This window comes from Mchenga conophoros, linkage group LG7 (assembly GCF_057382185.1).
Source record: "Mchenga conophoros isolate Kocher_MC1m ecotype Shallow Benthic linkage group LG7, M_conophoros_male_GT1.1, whole genome shotgun sequence".
In the NCBI taxonomy this organism is placed as follows: Eukaryota; Metazoa; Chordata; class Actinopteri; order Cichliformes; family Cichlidae; genus Mchenga; species Mchenga conophoros.
Window position 1 is genome coordinate 26547942 of NC_140532.1, and position 25706 is coordinate 26573647.

Here is a 25706-nt window from a genome sequence, read left to right on the forward strand (position 1 = left end):
TCGCTGGAAAGTGTAACTACGTAGATGAGCCTTGAGTGATCTTAGCAAAGTACACAATAATACAAACTAGCAGTTTAGTGGTGTGGTGATTAGTGCTGTTGCCTCAAACATTGACTTTAGGAAGCTCCTTAGTTCAAGCCTAGGCTGGGGCCTTTGTGTTAGGTTTTACTGGCACTTGCATGGCTTTTCTCTGGGCAGTATAAAAATATGTATGGGTTATCTGCTTATTCTAAACTGTGAGTGTCATTTGTTGTGTCTGTCAGCCCTGTGACAGTCCAGCGTGTGTTTGAACTCTAGCCGTAAGACAGCTAGGATAGGCACCTGTGAGCCATAACTGGATAAGTAGGAAAAAATAGATGCATTACACAGCTTTATCAAGCCGTTTCTTTTGTAAGAGAAACTAAATCTTAACCGCGCTGCTGTTACAACATCAAACATTTATGTTTAAAGGCAACAACAAACAATATTTTTCCTGTTACTAGAATGTTTGATGGGAAACAGCTGTGCTGTGTAGACACTGAACAACGGAAGGTTTGAATGAACCATATTCTTGTTTTATTTGAAGATCTTTGTCAATGAAAGCACTACACTGTTAAAGTGAAAGTTAATTGAAGTCAGGTTCAGTGTGAAAGAGCTGATTTAATGTGAAAGCTGCTGATCTCTTCCCAAGAGCCCACCTGCTCTTGTTTTGTGTGTGTGTGTGTGTGTGTGTGTGTGTGTGTGTGTGTGTGTGTGTGTGTGTGTGTGTGTGTGTGTGTGAGAGAGAGAGAGAGAGAGGTCCAAATTGACTCCATATGTCTGTCTATTAATTGTGTGTCAAGAGAGGAAGGCCTGAGTGTTTTCCCTGGGGAAGTGGGACTGTGATTAACATTTTTCAGTGAAACTATCAACCCCAAAACACAAAGTGAACATGATGTGAGGCAGCATGAAGGACAATTAGAAATAATGCAGTCTCACACCTAAAGTCAGCAGTAACCTCTGTGGAGGCCGTGACTCTTTCTATAATTTAATTAAGCAGAAGAGCTGTTCAAAGCCAAAGCTTTGACAGTGCGAGGTTTTGTGGAGCACAAACCTTTTGTGATCCACTTGATCCACTTGTTTTTCTAGCTGAGAAGCTCTCCTGCAATAGAGGAGAAGACTGGGGTCTTCTCTGTTGTCTGCATGCAACTAAATGAACAGACAGCTTTTTGAATTGCACAGCTGATTATTTTATTAATCATTATTTAAAGACAAATGCAGAGACATGCAGAGACCAGAGTAGCATTTGCTGGTTGCAGGTTACTGCAACAGCTACTGCAGCCACCCATCATTACTTTTCATTGGTATATATGAAATATATAGAAACAGGATGTCTGACTTCTCACATAGAGAATAGCTGAGGTAATTTTTTTTCTTTCTTTTATACACTGGGTGTGATTTGGCAGGTGAGGAAGGTGGGATCCCCCTCACCCATCTCCACCCTGCAGGCCTACATGTCCCTACCGCTGCTATATGCTGCTGGCTGGATGGACGGATAGATAGAGGGATGACATTAGTAATAAAGAAACAAAACTCTAACAGAGTATATGTTTGTGCATCTAAATGACTTCTGCAAAAAAACAACAACCTTGCTTTATCTTTGTTTGTGTGTGTGTCTTTGTGTATTGGATGGTTGTCTGATTTATTAATCCATGAGGATTTAAAAAAAATCTGCAATATGCTTCCCCCCTCACAGCCATTAATACACAATAGACAATTGAATCAGCATAAATCTCTACTTAACCCCAAGAGTGTCACGGCACAGCATGTGTCAGCTCCCGCCGCTGAAACATTTCAGACCTGCAACATGTTAAAAGTGTTTTCTGCTTCATTCAAACTTACTTTACAAAGGAGACTGGAGGTTGGACTCCAACCTAAGCTGCTGCAGTTCAGGAATAATAAGGATGATCACATACAGCTATTGCTATAGATCAATGAATGTGAGCACATCAGAAATAGATACAGAGTAATACTCAAAAAGTGCAACAGCAGATGTGTGTTGTTTTCACCTGTGAGTCTTTATGTGTGTATGCTTGTTTCATCGTGGTAATCCTGAAGGAAACTTCAGTACTTTAGCAAATGCTGTAGTTATTATCTGTGTACAAATAAAGTACTCCTTTGTTCACTAAAACAAAAGTAATTAAGCATACAATTTCCAGGTAACTGTAACTGGATGAAAAGTGTAATGACAAACCTGTGACCACCACAGCTTTCTTGTATCTAATGCAAAATTATGCACTATAATTTCAATTTTGTTTAACCCAATATTGAATGAAAATGTGGCCCCCAGTCTGGAGGAATTTGAAAAGGTGGTGAATTTAATGTCACATCAATGATCCCAAACATTCGAATACATGGAAACATTATGAAAAAAACAAAAAACAAAAACAAAACAAAAAAAAACATAATTTCATTGTACATGTACAATGACAATAAAGGGCTATTCTATTTTATTATAACTTGACTGAAAAAAGAGCTTTCAATCATTTTAAAGAAGAAGTGCAGCAACAAAAGGCCTGGGTCAAAGAAGGCTAAAACGAAACATGTTTAACGCATGGAAGAACATCAGAACATAGTTGTTTATTTAACTGATGACAGAAAAAAGACAGATAACATTTGGAAATGCTAGACATTACTATATGCTGTACATGCAATAACTAAAATATATAAGGATACCGCAAAAAACACAGTGTCGGAGGAAATCTTTCTATTTATGTTCTCATGTTTCGGGTTGGTTTTCCTGCCCTTTTCATCCACTTGTTTCATTAGTGCTGCTTTTTTTTATTACTTTGGGCCTCTGCTGTTATAGAGTAAAATAAGAGTAAATAATACAGTAAATAAGTTGCTGAAAACCTTTGTGTGTGTGTGTGTGTGTGTGTGTGTGTGTGTGTGTGTGTGTGTGTGTGCACGTGCATGTGGGTATGGTGGGTATGTGGGTATATCTGTGTAGGCCACAGTGGAGTAAACCAGCTGGGAGGTGTGTTTGTGAATGGGAGACCTTTACCTGACTCTACCAGGCAGAAGATAGTGGAGCTGGCACACAGCGGTGCTCGACCATGTGACATATCCAGAATACTGCAGGTATTGCAAGGTGGTTACAACACCACAAAAATATCCATCACATGTCATACAGAAAAATGCAAATTCTTGCTAGACATTGTGAACAAATAAAAAATAGAGAAGTATTTTTTTCTTTTCTTTTCTTTTCTTTTTTTACTGGCAATATATAATTGTTCCAAAGATTGTCTAACAAAGATGTGTGTTATTATGTTGCCCAGGTGTCTAATGGCTGTGTGAGTAAGATCTTAGGCCGGTATTATGAGACAGGTTCAATCCGTCCACGGGCCATAGGTGGGAGTAAACCCAGAGTGGCCACTCCAGAGGTGGTGGGAAGAATTGCTCAGTACAAGAGAGAGTGTCCATCCATTTTTGCCTGGGAGATCAGAGACCGACTGCTTGCAGAGGGAGTCTGCACCAACGACAATATACCCAGTGTAAGACCCTTCTGTTTTTCAGCAAAGTCATGTAATTAAAAATCTTTCCATGACAAGGTAGACTAATCATTAAAACCCCCTTCACCATATTTAATTAGATATTTCATGTAAATTTTGAGTTTACTTTTATTTGTATAGAAACAAATGACAAAAATAATTGTCGCAGGGTGCTTGTGAGTTGTTTTATGAGACGATATCTATTGCGGTGACATGCTGCAAGTGGGGTTGCTACATATAGAAGCATTATTGTCTTTAAAAGTGTCTTTAAAACAACACTTCACTCAAATAATAAACCTGATCTGACTGTGGACAGCCACTGTATTTACTCATTGTTAAGTCATATTGTTAACAGTCCAACAGAAAACTATAGGAGGCTGTAGCAAATTCTCCCAGTAACCACTCTGTTCATCCTCCAGCCCCATGCCTACAGTATGGAGAGAGAGAATGATTATCAAATGCACACCAGATGTGCCACTCTCCCCATCCTGCTCCACCTCTCCCTCTTGCAGCCGAGCCTCATACCCCACCACCTGACTTAACCCACTTAACTTACACCCCCCCCCCCCCCCCCACCACCACCACCACCACCACTATTTACTACACTGTAGCACATTTACAATCAACAGTGCACCAGACTCACAAGCATTTATTTTGTACCCTGCTATAGTGGGTTCACATTCTGACATTTTCCTGCTGATGTAAACAGATAAATCAATAGACTGAATATGGAGCAGTGGGCAGTCGACCCCACACACCCAATGAGACATAAATGCCCACTAGGCCTTAGTTTGAAGCACTGGTCTGCAAGATAACAGGGAGAAAGAAGGTTGGGGTGTTTCACCCTCTCAAATGCCATCTGGAACCAGTCCGCCCATTGGACCAGATGTGAGACACCTTTCTGGGTGGGTCAGAGGGGCCTGCGAAGTTTGGGATAAACCTCCCCATAGTAAACAGCTAACCCCAAAAACTGATGTACCTCTCTTTGATCTTCATCTGTGGGCAGGTTGTAATGTGCACTTGCCTGCTGCAAAAGTGGTAATCCAGATACTACACCTCTCTCTGCACACTTCTTTGGGTTGGTAGTGACTCCAAACTGCAACAAGGACTCCAGCACTGCAGCTACCTGCTGCATATGCTCAACCCAGGTGTTGCAGTGTATGATCATGTCATCCAGGTAGGAGGCAACATATCCAACATGGGAGGCACCCAACCAGAAGGCATTGGAAGATGGCTGGAGCACCAAACAAGCAAACAAAAGCGAGTATGACAAATTGGTGCACAGTGGAGAAGGCATTATTCGCTTGGTCTCTGGAGATAAGGGAATCTGCCAGTAGTGTTAAATTCCGAGTGCCTAACCAGTCCAGGAGCTCACTCAGCCAGGGCATGGGATTAGATATCACCTTAGTCCATCGAGAATCTGGTTCTCCCCTCCATCTCCAGCATGTCTTTCAATTCTTTTAGAACTACTTTTCATCTCTGTTCTGACAACCTACAGAGTAGTGACTGAACCATCATTCCCAGGGAAGTCTCACCATGATGCTGTATGAGATTAATGTGACCTGGCAGAGAGGTGCTGTGTTGTGCTTGAGACGGAAGGGATTTCCTCCATGGTGCTGGAATCGGATATGTAGCCTTCTGCCCACAGCCTGCTGCTGCGTGGTCCCCCGCATGGATTCATCTGTGACCGCTGCCTTCAAGCTTCCTAGTGACTTATCCTCTTCACCCAGTCTGCTGTTTCTATTGACAGTCCATCCACAAACTGCTCCAAGACCACCATTTCCCACAGCTGCTGGTCTCTAGTTGCATCTCTCAGTTACAACCACCATGTGGCTGTGTTTTTCAGCTCCTGTGTGTAAATGAATGAGGAATGAACAGTCCCCACTGCAGTGCCTCTCAACTGGCAGTGATGATCTTTGGGGGGCCAGTTCAGTTCACTTTCCAGATGACTGGAACCCAATTTCCATACAATTTGAGCACTCAAAGTGCTTTTCTTATGACAAGCCTCATTTACACATACATTCATACAGTGCTTTTTTCTAATCCTAAGTACTTTTAATGATCATACACTCAAACTTAGATGGATGCATCTTGGACAAGATCAGGGTTCAGTATCTTTCACAAGGATGTTTTTGAACTGCAGGTTGGATCAAACCACCCGCCTTCTGAATAGCAGACTGATCTCACGTTACCTCCTGAGTCACAGCCGCCCTGAAGCAAGTAGGAAGTGCACAGCCAACTCCTCTGCCAGCATCTGTGCCATATCAGCTGCTTGCTGCACTAGCTGTGATTCCAACATTTCTCCTACTGTTTGCAGTCTAGCAGCGTACCTCAATAACCACAGAGAGAGGAGATTTTAATTACACAAACACTTCTTTATTATCAAGCAAGGAGGAATCATTACTTCTGGCCCTGCACAAGTGCTACATCCTCAACCCACCAATGACAACAATATACAACTAAAGTGTGTCTTATGTAATTATGTTGTTGTGTTTGTCACCAGGTTTCATCAATAAATCGAGTGCTTAGGAATTTGGCTAGTGACAAGCAACCAATGGGCACAGTGGGAGCTGAAGGGATGTTTGACAAACTCAAGATGCTCAATGCACAAAGCAGCTGGGGAGGACGCTCAGGATGGTATCCTGGGACAGCACTCTCTGCCACTGGTGAGACATTAACTCAAAGTAACACTGCGATTCTTCTTCACTAATTCGTTCACAGAAGAGACGATTTCTAATTTTACAAAAACCAAATGTTTTGAATTGGTGTTAAATTTTGGTGGGCTCATGTGAATTGTAGCCATATCTGACATGTGACCAGTGCGGTCTTCTGCTGCTTTAGCCCATTTGATTCAAGCTGTGAGTTTCAAGTTGTGAGTTAGGAGATGCGCTACTGCATATATTGGTTAAAAGGACTGGTTATCTGAGTTACTGTTTGTCTGGCCATTCTCTGTTGACCTCTGGCATCAATAAGCATTTTCACTCCATGAACTGTTGTCTGCTGTCTACAGATGGTTGTGTGGGACATCCTAATAAAGTAGAGGTTTCGGAAAACTCAGAACAGCAATGAAGCAATAAAGTGACCTGGAAATGTATACTAATAGTAGAAGGACAACAAAATCAACAGTTCCCAAAAGCGCGAGTAATATTGAAATATCAATAACCAAGGTTCCACACCTACATTATGCAATCACAACTGAGCAAACTCAATTGTGATTAGCAGTATGCTCCAAAGGTTATGAGGGCTTCAATTTGAAATGAATTGTTCTAACTCATGTGCTGTGAATTATTTTCTTACTGTTTTCATACTTCACATTTCCACCATCCATTCATGCTGTCAGTCATTTAGCTTATAGCTGTTATCTTGCATTCAATATTGTCTCTTCTTCTCTTCACACATTTTCAATGTAATATCTTCATATAAAGCAGGTAAAAGACACCATTTTAGAAATTACAGGGCTGTTTGTTTGCTCTCTCAGTTCTCCAAGAAACTGCAAAACATTTTGCAAAGAGAGTAGACGGCTTCATGAAACAGATCAACATCTTTGGCATTACAGAATGAAGATATATCTCAAACCATCTGCTCATATGAATAAGCAACATGTAGAGTCTCAAACACAATGAAATGTATGTTATTATTTTTTGAGATTACAGTAGTTTTTATAGTAATAGTTCTAACCAGAGGTGGGACCAAGTCATTGTTTTGCAAGTCTCAAGTAAGTCTCAAGTCTTTATCCTCAACTCAAGTCTCAAGTCACTTGTGTAAAAGTCCAAGTAAAGTCACAAGTCTGAAACTTTGAATTTCAAGTCCTTTCGAGTCTTTAAAAAAAAGGGGGGGAAAGCATGTTGCAGTTATGCTAAATGTAAATATTAGACCATGTCGTTTTAAAATCTGTGTTTTTCTCAACACATGACGAAATAGTAAACTTAGAAAATATACACAAATTGTGAAATTGCACCTCTATAAAATGCAGCTCAATTAAACCTAGCTCCAAGAATAATTTTCAACGACAGTTCTGAGATAAGCTGCATGTTATTCTTGGATGCGCTCGTAGGACCGGCTTTAAAATAGCATGACAAAAATATCACATTAAAGTTAGTTGACATCACAAAGTTAGATGAAGTCAGCTATCTCATCGTAGCAAAAGAGAAGCACCACCTACCTTTCTTTATGGAACTTCAACTGTTGGACAAAGTTGGAAGTTGTTCCATCTCTGTCTGTGATTCTCTTCTTGGATGTTTTGCATATTGCATTTCGTTTGTTTGTTGACTACTTCATAGTTTATGTACCTGAAAAAAATAACTCCTTGCAGCATTTTTGAGCGTTTTTTTTTCTTCTTAAAAAAAAATCTGGTTAATTAGATTGGCTGTGCTACAGCTCACGCACACATACGTACGGAGTGTGGTTTGAATAAATGAATGAATGAATTGAATTAATGGTGCACACTTTCTACATAATATTCTATCCATCTATCTAGACACAGATTCCTTAATGTCAACAAATTTCATTCAAAATGCTCACCGAAGAAATCATTTCTCATCCAATGACAGCATATCGCCCCGATTTATTAACTGGTGTATTTACTCTAATACGGGTTTCCTTTTTTGTGTTATTTCAATGTCACTATTTAAACTACACTAAAAGTGCTGAAATGCTTTCTGGGCATTTTACTTCATTGTAAATTCATGCAGTTCCCCATTTTATGTTTTATCCAAACACACAAAGAAGTTATCAACTTTGACCCAATGTGCTGCCACAGTGCTGTGCTATACTGCTTTACAACAGTTCAGATAATATGCTTAGTAGGTTAGTTGGTCATTTTAAATGGGCTGTGTCACTGGATTTATAAACCAGCATTTGCTGCTAGAAAGTGTTTTGTACGAGTACAATATGAGTGACATCCAACAGCAGCAAACCACTGTAAGAAATGATGTGCTAATTACATTTGTTTTTCATAATTGTTTTCATAACAGGACAAGCCAAACAACTATTACAAAATATGTTTTAGACGTAATTTTGAAATTTTGTATAATTTTGCAACTGTTTGCTTTCAAAGTAAAGAGTCTGCCCTACTTCACATTAGGTGCCCTATAGGTCATGCTTTTCCTTGTGTTATTACATTTAGTGGTGGTGGCAACGTGACAAGATTTGAACATTTTATCAAATTACAAAAAAGTTATTTCCCCCAGTGTTTTGTTCAATGGCAGTGTGTTTAAATAGATTGTCCACATGCAAAAATGTTTACATTTTATAGCGTCGATATCTGCAACTTGCTTTTCTTTTCCTTCAATTTGTGTGGATGAGGGCCCCATTTGTTGTATGGAGTAGGCTCATATGCTGCTGCCCCTCCTGCAGCACCCTGGGAGTACAACAGTGAAACAAAGTCATGCTATACTACCACGGCTGCTGCCTTCCTATCCATCTACAGCATGTTTGTGCCTGTGTGTGTATGTGTGCCAGAGGGAATGGGGGAGTCTGCTCTCATTTCCATCTCTTTCTGCCTGACTGACTATGACACTGAGCAATAGCTTCATTCTGTTGTGCAGCGCTTGTCTGTTGGGGATAATGAATAATTAGGCTAGCACCACAAATAACATGCATTCCACAGGGAGCTGGAGCTCCTGTATGCTCAAAGACCAAATTGTAGATCTCCTACCTGATGTGCTTTTAAACTCAATTGGTTTAATTTAGAGATGTCAGAAATATCAGGTTATCAGCTAGTTACATGAAAAAATTAATACATTTCATGTTATTGACACAAGTGTGTATCTAAGACATACCCCAGTACATGATACCACTCCCACTTCCTGCAGCACTCCACAAGTTCACTTCAGTTTTGGGGGCTCTACTCTAAAATTCATGGTAAGGACATAGTGCATGGGTAAGGACCTTTCTACAATAAAGACATCCCTACATACAAGGTTTGGTTGGAGCAACACAGTATTGATGTCTTCTACTGGCTTCTTAAATCTGGTTCAAATTAGTTAATAGTAACATAAATTTCTTCTGAATACAGTATAGTACCAAGATGCAATATCATCTGGTAATCTGTGCTGAAATTCCAAAGTCTGACAACATAACATAGTAAGATTTAAAAAAAAAAATAAAAAAATGAAACACTGGAGTAATGTCACGACATTTGGTGTGTGTTTTCTTGTTTTCTTCTTTGGTGCAGAGTGTCCACAGGCAGAGGGAGGGGAGAACGCAGTATCAGTTTGTACCAATGGTGAGGACTCAGAAGAGACTCAGATGAGACTACAGCTGAAGAGGAAGCTCCAGAGAAATAGAACATCTTTTACACAGGACCAAATAGAAGCACTAGAAAAAGGTAATTTCTGGCATTCACCATAACATCATAAAGCTACACAATACAACCTCCTATATGTGCCTGCTGATTTTGCCAAAACTGGAACTCTTCCTGGAAACTCTGTCCTTTGTGAAATGTGTTAAAATGAATTCCATTAGTTACATTTTTTGTAATGCATGCATTACAAACTAGTTTAATATTTTTTTATCCATCTTTGCATGAAAATGGATAATGAACACTTTTCTGCTGATACCATAAACAACACAAACAAAAGAAAAGAAAGAAGGCTGCAGTCTGCATTTAAGCGCTTAGATAAAGACCCTCTCCAAGTATCCTGATTTTCCCTTTTTTTCCTTTTAATTATTTTATAAGCCTGACTTTTGAATCATATCTATCAACTAGACTCCAGTTTGATCATGTAAATGGAGAGTCTTCTTCAGTTCAATTCAATTCTTTATATAGTGTTAAATCACAACAACAGTCACCTCAAGGCGCATTATATTGTAAGGTAGACCCTACAATAATACATACAGAGAAAAACTGAACATTCATATGAGCCCATACGAGCAAGCGCAGTGGGACTTCCCCGACAGTAGGAAGGAAAAACTCCCTTTTAACAGGAAGAAACAGGCTCACCAACACGAAGGGGCGGGCATCTGCCGTAACAGGTTAGGCTGAGGGGAGGAAAACAGAACAAAAGACACGCTGTGGAACACAAGCAGAGATTAATGGCAAATATGATTCAATGCAGAGAGGTCTGTTAAGACATAGTGAGTGAGAAAGCTGACTAAAGAAGAAGAACTGAATGATTTATGGGAGTCCCCCACCAGCATACACCTATTGCCCTAACTATATGCTTTAGCAAAAAGGAAAGTTTTAAGCCTAATCTTAAAAGTAGAGATAGTGTCTGTCTCCTGAATCCAAACTGGAAGCTGGTTCCACAGAAGAGGGGCCTGAAATCTGTAGGCTCTGCCTGCCATTCTACTTTTAAAGGAACAACAAGTAAGCCTGCAGTCTGAGAGCGGAGTGCTCTAACGGGGTGATATGTTAATATAAGTTCATTAAGATAAGATGGGGCCTGATTATTTAAGACCTTGTATGTTTGTATGTGAGAAGCAGGATTTTGAATTCAATTCTTGATTTAACAGGAAGCCAATGAAGAGAAACCAATACAGGAGAAATCTGCTGTCTCTTTCCTGTCAGGACTCTTGCTGCAGCATTTTGGATCAACTGAAGGCTTTTCAGGGAGTTTTTGGACATCCTGATAATAATGAATTACAGGAGTCCAGCCTGGAAGTAATAAATGCATGAACTAGTTTTTCAGCATCGCTCTGAGACAGGATGTTTCTAATTTTAGAGATGTTGTGCAAATGGAAAAAAGCAGTTTCACATATTTGTTTAATATGTGCATTGAAGGACCTATTCTGGTCAAAAAAGACTCCACGGTTCCTCACAGTGTTACTGGAGGCCAAGGTAATGCCGTCCAGAGTAAGAATCTGGTTAGACACCATATTTCTAAGATTTTCAGGGCTGAGTACAATAACCTCTTTATGCCTTGACTGTTGTTGTGATTGGGCTCTTTATAACTAAAAGTGAATTGAATTAGATTCAAATACCAAGATTAATTATGGAGGTCCACTGGGTTCTGTAATAGACCAATTTTGTTTACATTATAAATGCTTCCCTCAGGGATTATCATTAAAAGGCATAGCATACATAATTTCCTTAGGGATTAATAAAGTATGCTCATTCTGATTCTGATACATTTTCACTGCTATGCAGATGACACCTACCTTTATCTATCAATTAAGCCAGATGACAGATACTAATTCGTTAAACTGCAGGAATGTCTTAAAGACATAAGGGTTATGATGACCTCTAACTTCCTGCTTCTAAATTCAGATAAAACTGTGGTGTGGATAAAACCTGTATTTGGGCAATATCTCTAAAATTAGAACCATTCTATCTCAGAGTGATGCTTAAACTTAGTTCAAAAACCAGTGATTCATTATTATCACGTTGTTCCCTAAATTTCCTAGAAAGCCTTCATTTGATCCAGAATGCTGCAGCAAAAATTATAACAGGAACAAGAAAGAGGAAGTATTTTTCTTTCATATCAGCTTCTCGTTGTTGGCTGGTTGTTAAATCCAGAATTGAGATTAAAATCCATCATCATATCTGAACCCCCATAACATAATACTGTCCTAATAGAGCTTTTCACTCTCTGATTGCATCTTTAGTTGTGGTTTCCAGAGTGTTTAACAGTAGAATCGGAGGCAGAGCCTTCATCTGTCAGACCCCTTCTTTTGGAGAATCTGCTCACAGTTTGGATATTGAAGAGAGGCACATTCTCTACTTTTAAGATTAGGTTTTAAACTTTCCTTTTTGATAAAGTATATAGTTAGGGCTGGATCCTTATCACTGGGCTGTAGTTCACGGGGTAGAGCAGGTTACCTACTAATCGAAAGTTTTGTGGTTTGCTCCCTGGCTGCTCCAGTCTGCAAGCCAAATATCAGTGAGCAAGATATAAACCCCAAGTTGCTCTCCGATGCATCCATCAAAATATGAACATGTGTGAATGTTAGAAAGCACATAAGCACAGAAAAAAAGGTGTATGCATGTGAATGGGTAAATGAGGCATGTTGTATAAAAGGCTTTGAGTGGTCAGGTAGAGTAGAAAAGCTCTTTATAAGAACCAGTCCATGTTGACATGTGCTTGCTAATGCGGTGTTGTGTGATTGTTGGGATTTCTCTCTAACATTGTCGGGCCTATACCTCACAATGAAAAGCACTTCGTAGCAACAGTTATTGTGATTTGGAGCTGTATAAATATAAATAACATTGAAGTGGATTGAACTGATGACAGCTCAGGAAGTTTTGGATTTATCCAATCAGGAATTTCCTGTGGTGAAGAGGAGTGATTTTCTTTTTATAACATGTATGTCTGCAAAAATACTATTGAAAATACTGATATACTGAAAATACTATATAACTGTTGCTGAAAAGCATTTCAGATAGTTGTATACAGGGAGTGCAGAATTATTAGGCAAATGAGTATTTTGTCCACATCATCCTCTTCATGCATGTTGTCTTACTCCAAGCTGTATAGGCTCGAAAGCCTACTACCAATTAAGCATATTAGGTGATGTGCATCTCTGTAATGAGAAGGGGTGTGGTCTAATGACATCAACACCCTATATCAGGTGTGCATAATTATTAGGCAACGTCCTTTCCTTTGGCAAAATGGGTCAAAAGAAGGACTTGACAGGCTCAGAAAAGTCAAAAATAGTGAGATATCTTGCAGAGGGATGCAGCAGTCTCAAAATTGCAAAGCTTCTGAAGCGTGATCATCGAACAATCAAGCGTTTCATTCAAAATAGTCAACAGGGTCGCAAGAAGCGTGTGGAAAAACCAAGGTGCAAAATAACTGCCCATGAACTGAGAAAAGTCAAGCGTGCAGCTGCCAAGATGCCACTTGCCACCAGTTTGGCCATATTTCAGAGCTGCAACATCACTGGAGTGCCCAAAAGCACAAGCTGTGCAATACTCAGAGACATGGCCAAGGTAAGAAAGGCTGAAAGACGACCACCACTGAACAAGACACACAAGCTGAAACGTCAAGACTGGGCCAAGAAATATCTCAAGACTGATTTTTCTAAGGTTTTATGGACTGATGAAATGAGAGTGAGTCTTGATGGGCCAGATGGATGGGCCCGTGGCTGGATTGGTAAAGGGCAGAGAGCTCCAGTCCGACTCAGACGCCAGCAAGGTGGAGGTGGAGTACTGGTTTGGGTTGGTATCATCAAAGATGAGCTTGTGGGGCCTTTTCGGGTTGAGGATGGAGTCAAGCTCAACTCCCAGTCCTACTGCCAGTTTCTGGAAGACACCTTCTTCAAGCAGTGGTACAGGAAGAAGTCTGCATCCTTCAAGAAAAACATGATTTTCATGCAGGACAATGCTCCATCACACGCGTCCAAGTACTCCACAGCGTGGCTGGCAAGAAAGGGTATAAAAGAAGAAAAACTAATGACATGGCCACCTTGTTCACCTGATCTGAACCCCATTGAGAACCTGTGGTCCATCATCAAATGTGAGATTTACAAGGAGGGAAAACAGTACACCTCTCTGAACAGTGTCTGGGAGGCTGTGGTTGCTGCTGCACGCAATGTTGATGGTGAACAGATCAAAACACTGACAGAATCCATGGATGGCAGGCTTTTGAGTGTCCTTGCAAAGAAAGGTGGCTATATTGGTCGCTGATTTGTTTTTGTTTTGTTTTTGAATGTCAGAAATGTATATTTGTGAATGTGGAGATGTTATATTGGTTTCACTGGTAAAAATAAATAATTGAAATGGGTATATATTTGTTTTTTGTTAAGTTGCCTAATAATTATGCACAGTAATAGTTACCTGCACACACAGATATTCCCCTAAAATAGCTAAAACTAAAAACAAACTAAAAACTACTTCCAAAAACATTCAGCTTTGATATTAATGAGTTTTTTGGGTTCATTGAGAACATGGTTGTTGTTCAATAATAAAATTATCCCTCAAAAATACAACTTGCCTAATAATTCTGCACTCCCTGTAGATTTGGGGAAAATATCTTTCAGGAGGTAATTTCTGCTGAAATATTAGACTTAATGAGAGAGCAACAGACGGGTATGTGTGCATTTATGAACATAGCACAGCTGCAATAATCTTATTTAAATCAAATCTGTAAATTGGGCTAAATGTGTATTTTTTCACAAAGGTCTACAGTTGTGTTGTTATGGCAGAATGGTTTCCAACAAAGAGGCACATCTGTGGTTGACCTGTCACAGTTCAGAGAACAGTCGTTCTCAGTGTCCGTCTGAAGCCTTCACCCTTGTATCAGAACATATTATTTTTCTTGCTGCTGCTCCTTGGTCTGTGTTGCCATGAGGTTTCCAAAGAGCAACATTTGTAAAGTGTTAAACCTGTGCTTAAACTGTTTTTTTTTTGTTTTGCTTGTCAGATCACAAATGAGCTGGACCTGTGTTATTAACTACTCCCACTCACCTCACATCTACTGATTTGCAAAGTGTTCTGTATGTGTGGTAAATGTAGTGCAAAGGTGCTTTAAGGGGTCAATAAGATTTTAAAAAGGCCTGTGCAATAGCTTTTTCAAATGTTTTCGGTCTATTTGAAGCAGGGGCCCTCCCAAAACAGATACTGTATTGTGTAATTAATGTGTAATAGTACCAGAGGTGGGACCAAGTCATTGTTTTGCAAGTCTCAAGTAAGTCTCAAGTCTTTATCCTCAAGTCTCAAGTCAAGTCTCAAGTAATGTCAGGCAAGTCAGAGTCGAGTCTCAAGTCACTGGTGTAAAAGTCCAAGTAAAGTCACAAGTCTGAAACTTTGAATTTCAAGTCCTTTTGAGTCTTTAAAAAAAAAAAAGAGAGAAAAGCATGTTGCAGTTATATGCTAAATGTAAATATTAGACCATGTAATTTTAAAATCTGTGTTTTTCTCAACACATGACAAAATAGTTAACTTAGAAAATATACACAAATTGTGAAATTGCACCTCTTTAAAATGCAGCTCAGTTAAACCTAGCTCCAAGAATAATTTTCACCGACAGTTCTGAGATAAGCTGCATGTTGTTCTTGGATGCGCTTATAGGACCGGCTTTAAAATCGCATGACAAAAATATCATACATATAAAAAAAAAACTGCATCACCAACGTAGCCTGGAAAACATTTGCTAGTTAGATGAAGTCAGCTATCTCATCGTAGCATATTTATATGCATATTTATAATTATACGGTTCTTGGAGTGAGTGCACACACTCATGAAGTTTAGTAACTTCAGGTCACTGCAACAAGCCCAGGTACAGTTTACCGACGGATGGGTGCAGGACCTTGAAACGCACCGTGTAGAAAGTAAAGACCATCGTATCATAAGTTTACCAGTCTCACAAATCGTCGTCATAAATACACATTCGTTAACCGTTTATTAATAGGACCTTTGAGCTCAATGGTAATTAATTAGCAGTGGAAATAATTTCTGGTAGCATCACAGAAATGTAGCAGTGACAATAATACTGTATGCTGTAATCGTACTGGACAATTAGTGATACAAAAACAACTGTTTTATCCTGTGAATAAAAGTATGTGTTTTTGTCAATGTACCATAATAACAGAAGCGAAACGCAATATTGTGTCAGGACAATTCACTATTTATGCACAATAAATAAAGGAGCATAGCGCGACAATTTCTGTTCAGCGCCAGACTTGCTTGTAACCTATATCACCAATTATTTTATGAAAATGAGGTATTAACTACTAAAAAACACTGACCTTCGTGTAAATGCTTGGAGCAGACTAACCTGTGAGCTGGAGTGTTCTGGGATGTTATATTTGGTCTTTGAATGGCTGCAATCCAGTCGCCTCTTTGTTACTTCGGAAACATGGCTCGAACAATTTCTCTTCAACGACGTAATCCGATAACAACCGATCTCTTTACCCGTCGGCTTCCCGTGGCTGTCATGTGACCGGCTATTGCAGTTAATAATACAACAGCTTCTTGACATTTTTGTGTTTCTTTTTATCGCTGTGTAACTGATTTCAATTGAAAGCCTGCGTGCGCTAGTACCGCTTGCCACGAGTTCCCAGAATCCTTTGCGGTTCTACCCGTGAATGACGTCACATTTTCAATCTCTATATAATATGCATGTTAAATTTTATATTTGGGGTAAAATATCAAGTCTTTTCAAGTAAACCGGTTCAAGTCCAATTCAAGTCCCAGGTCATTGGTGTAAAAGTCCAAGTCAAGTCACAAGTCTTAGAACATTTTTTCAAGTCAAGTCTAAAGTCATAAAATTAATGACTCGAGTCTGACTCGAGTCCAAGTCATGTGACTCGAGTCCACACCTCTGAATAGTACAATCATTCAACATAATGTGTAAATTATTTTGTTCTAGAATTTGAAAGGACACACTATCCAGATGTGTTTGCCCGAGAACGCCTCGCCAACAAAATAGACCTTCCAGAGGCAAGAATACAGGTATGCTTGATGTTTAGGGGGTTTTTTTTAGGTTTACAAAGAACGTGTGTACAGTAAGATGAAAAATTATGTCACATGGAAATGTTTGCCTTTTTTACCGTGTGAGCATTTGACCTTCTTGAAACAAACGAGTATTTACAAATGACATTTAAATAAATGGGTTAAATCATTATACTGACATATATACACGTCTTATATAATTTGAATCAGGGCTTCAAGATTAGAAGTGGAGCATCTTGTCTGTGTATAGTGTCAGCCCATAAGATTGAAAGAAGACTCAAAGGAATTCAGTTAAAAGAAGCAAATCTCTCAATCACTTAAAATAAAGGATTCAGCAGTAAGGAAAATCATCTGCAGATGGAAAGGTTTTCAAACAACTAAATACTAAATAGATTCTGTATCATGCTGGAGAATTTTTGAAGATCATTTGAAGCAGTCTTCCCAAAAGTTTAAATAGAAACAGACTTTCTTTCTTTGATGTTCCCATAAGCACACTTGCAAAAGTATACTTATGGAAACAAGAAATGACTAACAAAAAAGAAATTAGAGGATAACCTTTAAACCCTACTGAAATGTTGTGATTACAATCTTTTGTCTTTTTTATGATCAGTGATTTATTTTTCTTATATCTCATGCTACATGCAGGTTTGGTTTTCCAACAGACGAGCAAAATGGAGAAGAGAGGAAAAGCTGAGAAATCAACGTCGTCAGGTGTCCAACCCTTCAAACCATATTCCAATCAGTAGCAGCTTTAACACCAGTGTTTACCAGCCTCTACCACAGCCTACTACACCAGGTACTGACAAAGATACTCAAGAAATACTTCACACAAAGTCCATCTGGGCCTTTTTCATGTGTGGATGTCTTTTATGAATTTGTTTCTATTTTTTTTTCTTTTGTTTGTAGATACATGCACATGATCATATACACAGTGCCACCAGTGATTTCAGGATATTCCACTCATGAGCAGTTGGTAGTACTATAAGACATACAACAAGGGAGCAGAGAAGAACAATAGTAGTTTGTCAATGAATTATATTGTGAACATATTTTAGATGAAATGTATATTTTCTCTCTCACACTAGTATTTTTTAATATTGTTTAAAGGAAACTCATCTGGGCCTGTAATGTCAGACACTAGCAGTCCAGTTACATTTATTATGCAGTTACTTTTCCCATCATATTGGGTATGTGCTGTCCAGCCCCACTATGCTTGGATACTTGGATACTTTGGACAGTGATTGTTGATTGCATAAATGGTTTGCTTGTGATGTCCTCCAGTATTGTTAAAATTTCACATTGTTGCTCTATCCATATTTCCATTTTTGTCTATCTAGTGTCCTTTTCATCAGGATCCATGCTGGGAAGGTCAGATCCAGTTCTGTCCAACAGCTATAGCCTCCCAGCAATGCCCAGCTTCAGTATGGCTGCCAGCCTGCCTATGCAAGTAAGATTAAATTACAGGATAGAACAATATACAAATAGTCAACAGTTTGCATAAAGGCGCTGGAAAACCTAGGGCTCTTTTTTGCCAACCCAATAGCATAGAGCAGATCTCAGTCATATGCATCATGCATACACACCAGCAAGACAGACCAAAGAAGCTGGCAGAATTATTGGAACAAGTCTGCCAGAGATCAGTAATATCTTCCCCACTCGCTGTCTGAGGAGGGTGCACAGTATCCTGCGGGACCAACATCACCCTGCGCGCCACCTTTTCCATCTGCTGCCCTCAGGGAGAAGGTACAGGTCTATACAGGCCAGAACATCCAGACTGGCCAACAGCCTGTATCCACAGGCTGTGAGGCTCCTGAACTCTCTGCCCCCCTCTCACGGACAATAACCATATCCAACTTCTTAATAGCAATGAACTGGTCTGCATTGGTGCATCATATCTTTATTCTCTTCCCCCTCCTGCCCCCCCCCCTCTTTCTTAAATAGATAACTATCATATCTGATATCATATCTCACAGTACAATAATATTGAATGGGTTGCATTGTTGTATTTTGTCATGTTTCTCAGGTCTTTGTCTGAATTTCTACGAACATTATTGCTAAGGATTGTCTTATTGCATTGGAGTCACACTGGGTTAAATATGTACACTTGGGTTTTAAGGGGTATTTATTATTTTCTTCTTTTTTTGGGGTTGTATGGAAGCCCCAAACGCAATTTCATTGTTCTTGACAATGACAATAAATAAATAAATACTAAAATACTAAATACTAAAACCATCATAGGAAAAAACCCTCACTACACTATTCTATAAAAGTATCTTTTTAGTCTGTCTTCTTTAATTAATTTTAATGAGCTCAGAAAACAGGTCTACACCTTTATTCAAAAACAGATATTAAACCCTATTAAGATAATAACCAAAAGATTACAGTTGAATTAACCATATGTGGCATGGTTACCTGTCAATATCTTCAGGGAGATTTAAAAGCACTTAGCATGGTAGATTAGTTTGTCCCATCAATGTGCTAATTCACAAATATGTATTGGAGCCTGTCACTTTTGCATGTTTTGTCAAACGTTACCCAACATCAGTTGATAGTCCACTCTTCATTTTTGAAGCTTTACTACCAAGGCTTCCATAGTGAATGTACACAAGAAGTGACTAAAAGTTTCTTCTTGTTTTGGTAGGTTTTACTTCATGTCTGCTTTTACATTGTCTTATTGGGCACACACTGCTTGCCTTGCTTGACTGACAGATGTTAGGAACACAGATCGACCAGTAAATGGAAAGCTTCACATTTAGGCTCAGTTTCTGTCCACCACAATAGAGCTGTGAAAATGCTGCACCTTCACCCTCTGGCGGGATGCTTTGTACATCTTGCAGCGTTTGAAGGTTGTGGTCTTTGCCGGATTTCTTGCTGGCAAAAGGCAGGGATAGCTCAGTAGGTAGAGTGGTGGCCCCATGATCGGAAGGTCAGGGGTTCAATTCCCCTGAACAGCTACCCTGAGGTACCCCTGAGCAAGGTACCATACCCTACACACTGCTCCCCGGGCGCCCAATGGCTGCCCACTGCTTCACTGAGTGAATGGGTTAAATGCAGAGAGGAATTTCCCTACGGGGATCAATAAAGTACACCTTCTTCTTCCTTCAAAAGTAACTTTATAAAGTAGAATGACTGATTGAAAACAAATTTAGATTGCCGAGCTAGGAAAGTAAAGTGCACAATGTTGCAATTGTGTTATCGGGTTATAATTTATAATGTAGGCTAAAGGGTTTCTCTGTGGTGGTTGTTTTTCCTGTGCCTGCTTTGGTTTCCTCTGGATTTAACTGAATAGTCCCTCCGTCTGAAGACATGTGTCTTGTGCTCGCTATGCATGTAAGGCAGCTAGAGTGCAACAAGCGCATAGAATAAAGTGCTCAATGGTCAAATCTAAAGCACTTTGAGTGATCAGTAAGATAACAAAGCACTATGTAAACACCATTTCCATCTGCTCAGAGCAAACCAGGCAACCATTCTGCAGTAACCTGTAGGATCAGTGTCTCATTACCCTAGACCAGCGTTAAGATATAAAAGTGACATTGTCAAGGAAATGAACTGAAGTCCTGGTGTAATTCCTCACATTACAACAAAAAAACCCAATAGAGTTAGGAATAACAACAAATAAGAATAAGAAATACAATATTTATGTCATATTTGGAAAATTCTTTTGTTTCTGCAGTTGGGGTAACAATAAAAGCATCATAAAGAGTTATTATATAAAATAAGAAAAATAGTATTTTCACGTGTCATCTCAGTTGCATCTGTGGTTACTGGCACATACCAGAAAAAGTTGATTACATTGGAATATGAAACTGCTTTTTAAGGGGTTTTAATTTATGTTTTCAGACATCCAACCAGACCTCTTATTCCTGCATGCTGCCCACCAGCCCCACTGTAAATGGAAGAAGTTATGAGACATATACTCCTCCACACATGCAGCCACACATCAACCAATCAATGACATCGTCTGCAACGTCGTCAGCAGGTAGGAAGTTATGAAGCTGCGCCTTTATGGCACTTTATGTCATCCCTTCTGATCTTACAGGTTTCAGACATTCAAACATACAAACATTTTGTGCCTGTCATGTCTGTCAGTCTGGGTTTGAATTATTTGACTGACCATAACAACGTAGTTAAATAATAAATGAACCGGTTCTTTTCTACTTTACTTGAGCGCTCAAAGTGCTTTTTGTTGATTTTTGTTCAATTTCAATTTCAATTAAGTTAATCTAAATTCAATTCAAATTCATTCAATTTAGTTACATTTTATTTACATATCAGCAACATACACCAACACCCATCGCAAGTTTATGCTGCAAAGTAACGACCTAACAATATTAGAAAGAGTTCTTTAGGAGAAAGTACTTCGACATAGTGGAGAGACAGTAAGAGCATGGAGAGAACACCCTGTTGTCAACATCATGGTGTCCAGTAATGGTGTTTTGTTGTTGGTGTGTGCTCATATTTAATTCAGTTCAATAAATTAAATTGAATTAAATCATTCATGCTCACGGCATCTAACCATCATTTTTAAATGTGTACTGTTACACTTCTGAAGGGCTTTACTTACACTCTTCACAATGAGCTTTACCTGAACCTAAATAACTTATTTTACTGTGCAAACCCAATTAAGTAAGTTTTGGTGCTTAAACATAAGCAGTGAGTGAAAGTAAAAGTGTATGTGACATGCCTAACTGTTTATAGCCAATATATCCCTGATCCACAGGACACCTTGAATGCAAATGGTATATGCCAAAACAACATTATACAATGCACTGGCATGAGAGCTAGCTGGGCAGAATAGGGCTCGGGGAGACAGCTATCTGCTGTGACAGATTATTACTGGTATATGCAGCATCAACAAACTGATTGATCTGATTGACATTTTATATGTCCCAACATTCTCAGAGTTTTCCTTATACATAAGCATATAAGATAAATTCATATATTTACTGTCCTGACTTACTCCGAATGCTGAAACGAGGTTCAGTGTTTTCTTTCTATAAATTCACACTAACTAACAACATTAGGACCTCAGACAGGCTTTCTTTGACCTCCGTGTTCAAGAACATCAGCACCAAATGTCTGTGTAGACACACAGTGTAGATTCTCATCAGTATAGAACAGAAAGACTTTCACCTGGTCATGACTTTGTGTTAAACATATTTGCACCTGCCCCTTTGCAGTCATTCTAACACACCTGTTATACGACATGTGGCGCTTTTAATGGCTCACCACTGAAAGCTTTTGTTCTCTCTTTTACCAGGTTTGATTTCCCCTGGTGTCTCAGTTCCAGTTCAAGTTCCAGGAAATGAAACAGACATGTCACAGTACTGGCCACGCCTGTAGTGATGAAAGGCAATTATTCATGCCTGCTGTGATCATCAACAGTGAATTCAACCACAGGACGGTTGGGGTCTCATCAAAATGGAAACTATTCCTTCTTGCTCCAGTTTGAATGTAAAAAAAGGACTTCAGCAAATACGTATGAAATATAAATTACTCTTATTAATGCTTGTGAAGAAACAGGATGCAAGGATTTTAAATGGTTTTCAGAACTAGAAGGATTTTAATGTTGCTGCAAAACAGTACAAGTTCGACTGTAAGTGGATCAAAGGTTTTTGGGACCTCATGTTTATCGGCTACCGTTCAGAGTCTGGATGGTGTGGATGCTTTGTCCAGAATGCAAGCTGTTACCTGAGTGGTACTGAGGAAGCTCAGGAAAGTGGATCCTTACCCTGGTGATTATAACCTCCAGACAGAAATAAACTCCTGAGAGTCCACTGGGAGAGTTTGTGGGAAGACACATTACCTCTACTTTAAGTTGGTCATTTTTATCATACTGGCGTGTTTGTACAAACCCAAGGATGTTAACTGAAATGTAAAGGGAAGAATTTAATGAAACTTGAAGCTGTCTGCTGTGATTGTTTTCATAAGCAGATTCCAAAAGCCTTGGCCTGGAATGTGTATAGAATTTCAGAATGGGAATTCTGGTGATATGTGTTTTGTATTGTAGAAGTCCCAACACAGGCATGGACTCTGATCTTAAACTGAAAAATTATGTCTTTGTTGGGGAAAGATTGTTCCAGTTCTAAAGGTCTAATGTCCAGAAACTCATTAATTTACAAAGCCTGAAGGTAAAAACACTTAAAAAAATAAAATAAAAGAGTGAACATTGGATTCAGTCTGGGATATAAACCTGTTTCTAATTTCAAAGTGTAAAGTATTTGTCTTCTCAAGTTATTTGGGAGGTTTTCCAAAATAAAGTTATTTCAATTAAATGTGTTTTTAAATTGTATCTTTTAACAAGGACAAATCAATAGAAGATTCATGAGGGTGGTGATTCGTCATGTACTAATATGTACAGACCAGTGAAGACGACTTGTGCATATCATAGAATACTGTGGAAGATCATTCAGTTTAAGAGGAAAGAAATCTGATTTTCATACATAATGTAAAGCTAGTGTATCTTTGTATGTAGTTTCTAGCTTCTAGGCTAAACAAGAGGTGCACATAGCACGAAGACAGCCTCTTCCTGCATTTCAGCACCAGTGTTAGCCCAGAATACAGTTTCTGTGTTTGCACTGATGGAGGTACAAGCTGTCTGCAAGACGTTATTAATGAGACAGATGTCATTTGGTACACACAGCTGCTGTGCTCAGGTTCAGGAGCTCTGAGCGCCATCACAGGCACTTTTATAATTTTTCTTTTTAAATTCAAACTCAGGATTTGTAGTAGTGATTATATTAATCCATTATTGTCCAAAAAGATATTTTATTCTCTAATCATTAACTGTTAGTAACAAAAAAAAAAAACCCACATTAAGATGAAAACAAAACCTATTTTGAAGTTATTACACTTGGAAAGAATTTACACTGTTTAGGAAAGGACTGAAAAGGTACAATGTATGTATGCAGCAGCAGATTTGGGCTGGTAAATCTCCATGTTTTGCTGGTATGATGAGCAGTAAACTTGTAATGCAGAGGTCAGCATGACTGCTACACAAAGAAACCAAAACACAGTCCTTTTCTCTTCACAGAATGACTACACTGATCTTGGTGTTTTCCCGACTGCCAGCATGGTACTTGCCATGAAGATGCAGTTGTCACTCTGAGAGCCATTAATTTTGCATCTTCTGTCTCTCTCTTTGTTGCTCCTGTCCATCCTCTCTGTCCTGCGTATAACTGGACACAGAACTGAAAACATCGTGTCCAGATGAACTGAATCAGTGTTCTGGTATTTAATTACCTGGATTATTGAACGTACATCAACATGTCAAACTCTAATATGAATTGATTAATTAATTTATTTAAACTCAACGCCAGAAATGATGACATTAAAAGGCTGATGAAAACTCTAGACAAATGTTAATACTGCTGTTATTTTTTAAACGGGTTCATCTGTATCTGGCGCACTTTTCAGCTTCTGTGCTGAATTGTGGAAAATTTTCTCATCTAACCTGACGTGTTGACAGTGTCTTTGAATTTCTTTATCACCATTTTTATGGTGCATGCAGGAAGCCTGACAGATCTTCGGGTACAATTAAACCCATGCAGGACATAAATGCCAATGTTAGCCAACTCCAGCCTGCTGTGAAGAAATTTCATGATAATAAACAAACCTGTCTGCTTTCTACTTCTCTTCACAGAAGTGGTAGTGCCATAAGTCATAAGATGATAAAGCAAGAGACTGTGGTTCAAGTCCCGTTTGAGAACTTTGCGTTTTGTAATTTCCTTTTCATTTGCACTTCACTTTAATAACAAAAAAGGGCTAGGATTAATACAGTTCAGTTTTTATAGCACCAGTTCACAACAGCAGTCGTCTTCAGGCAGTTTATATTGGACGGTCAAGACCCTACAACATTACCGAGAGAACCACAATAACCAGACAACCCCCCAGAAGAAAGGACAAGAAGAACTCCCTTTTAAAGGTATCTGCTATGATTGGATCAGAGTGCTGAACTGGGACAATGTGGTACTATAAGGTTTTCAAGTTATTATTGGTACTGACCATGAATTCACTTCTGAACTTAAAGAGCCACTGAAGTGAAGCTAATATGGGAGCAATGTGATTTCTCTTTCTAGTCTGTGGTGGTTCTCTCATTGAGCGTTTACATCAACCAGATAATAGTTCAACTGATCAGTAAAAATGAACTAAATCCTTTTTCAGTATCACGGTTTAAGTTCAAATATGCCATTCACTACATGCACAAATAAAATGACATTATATATAAATATTTAATAATTGTAGTGTTAATTGGTGCAGTGCAATCAACTGTTGGTTGGAAAAAATGGTTTGCTTGAATGTTTAAAGTAGTGTTTATGTCTAGTTATAAAACCAAAGAAAATACACATTGCAAGCAAATGGTTACAGTGTGTTGTCACCGTGTGGAAACCACATGACCGAATGCCGCCTGCCTTGCAGTAGCAAATAATTCTGAAGGAAATTTGTCAACAACTATAACTTTTCTTTACTTTAAAAAAAGGAATAAACTATTTTAATCAAAGCAGTAAGTTGGGAAAATTGTTGATTTAGGGAAATCCTTTAGATCTAATTATATTAATTTCTTTTCATCAAAATCCAGTTTTGCAAAGCACAATCAGCTTCCAGTTAGTACAGCATTGTTAACACGTTTACAATACTTTTTAATTATTAAATTAATAATTAATAATTCATTCCCTCTTTCTCTCTACCCACTTTCCTGCTAGTCTCTACCATCCTATCCAAGAGGCTAGGAACTAATTTACAAGGTATACACAAATTGCATACACTGCAAATTCGGCAGTGAGCCACTGGTGAAAAGGAAAAAAAAAATCTCTCCCTTTGTTTCATTCACTCATTCAGCTCGTCATTGCTTTCTGTCTTCTATC

At 38.9% G+C, this 25706-nt stretch overlaps 1 protein-coding gene across 1 annotated transcript in view; it reads left to right on the top strand.

Moving 5' to 3' along the window:
- LOC146570239 (paired box protein Pax-6-like) overlaps window positions 1–23117 on the top strand; it is a 30020-nt gene extending 6903 nt beyond the window's left edge. The window contains exons 3-11 of the mRNA XM_085283153.1: window positions 2969–3099; window positions 3297–3512; window positions 6013–6175; window positions 9685–9837; window positions 16760–16842; window positions 17488–17638; window positions 18180–18289; window positions 20683–20821; window positions 22103–23117. Of these exons, the coding sequence (XP_085139279.1) occupies window positions 2969–3099; window positions 3297–3512; window positions 6013–6175; window positions 9685–9837; window positions 16760–16842; window positions 17488–17638; window positions 18180–18289; window positions 20683–20821; window positions 22103–22185 (1229 nt within the window). The 3' untranslated portion in view covers window positions 22186–23117. The remainder of the gene's footprint in view (window positions 1–2968; window positions 3100–3296; window positions 3513–6012; window positions 6176–9684; window positions 9838–16759; window positions 16843–17487; window positions 17639–18179; window positions 18290–20682; window positions 20822–22102) is intronic.
- Window positions 23118–25706: the final 2589 nt, after the last annotated feature.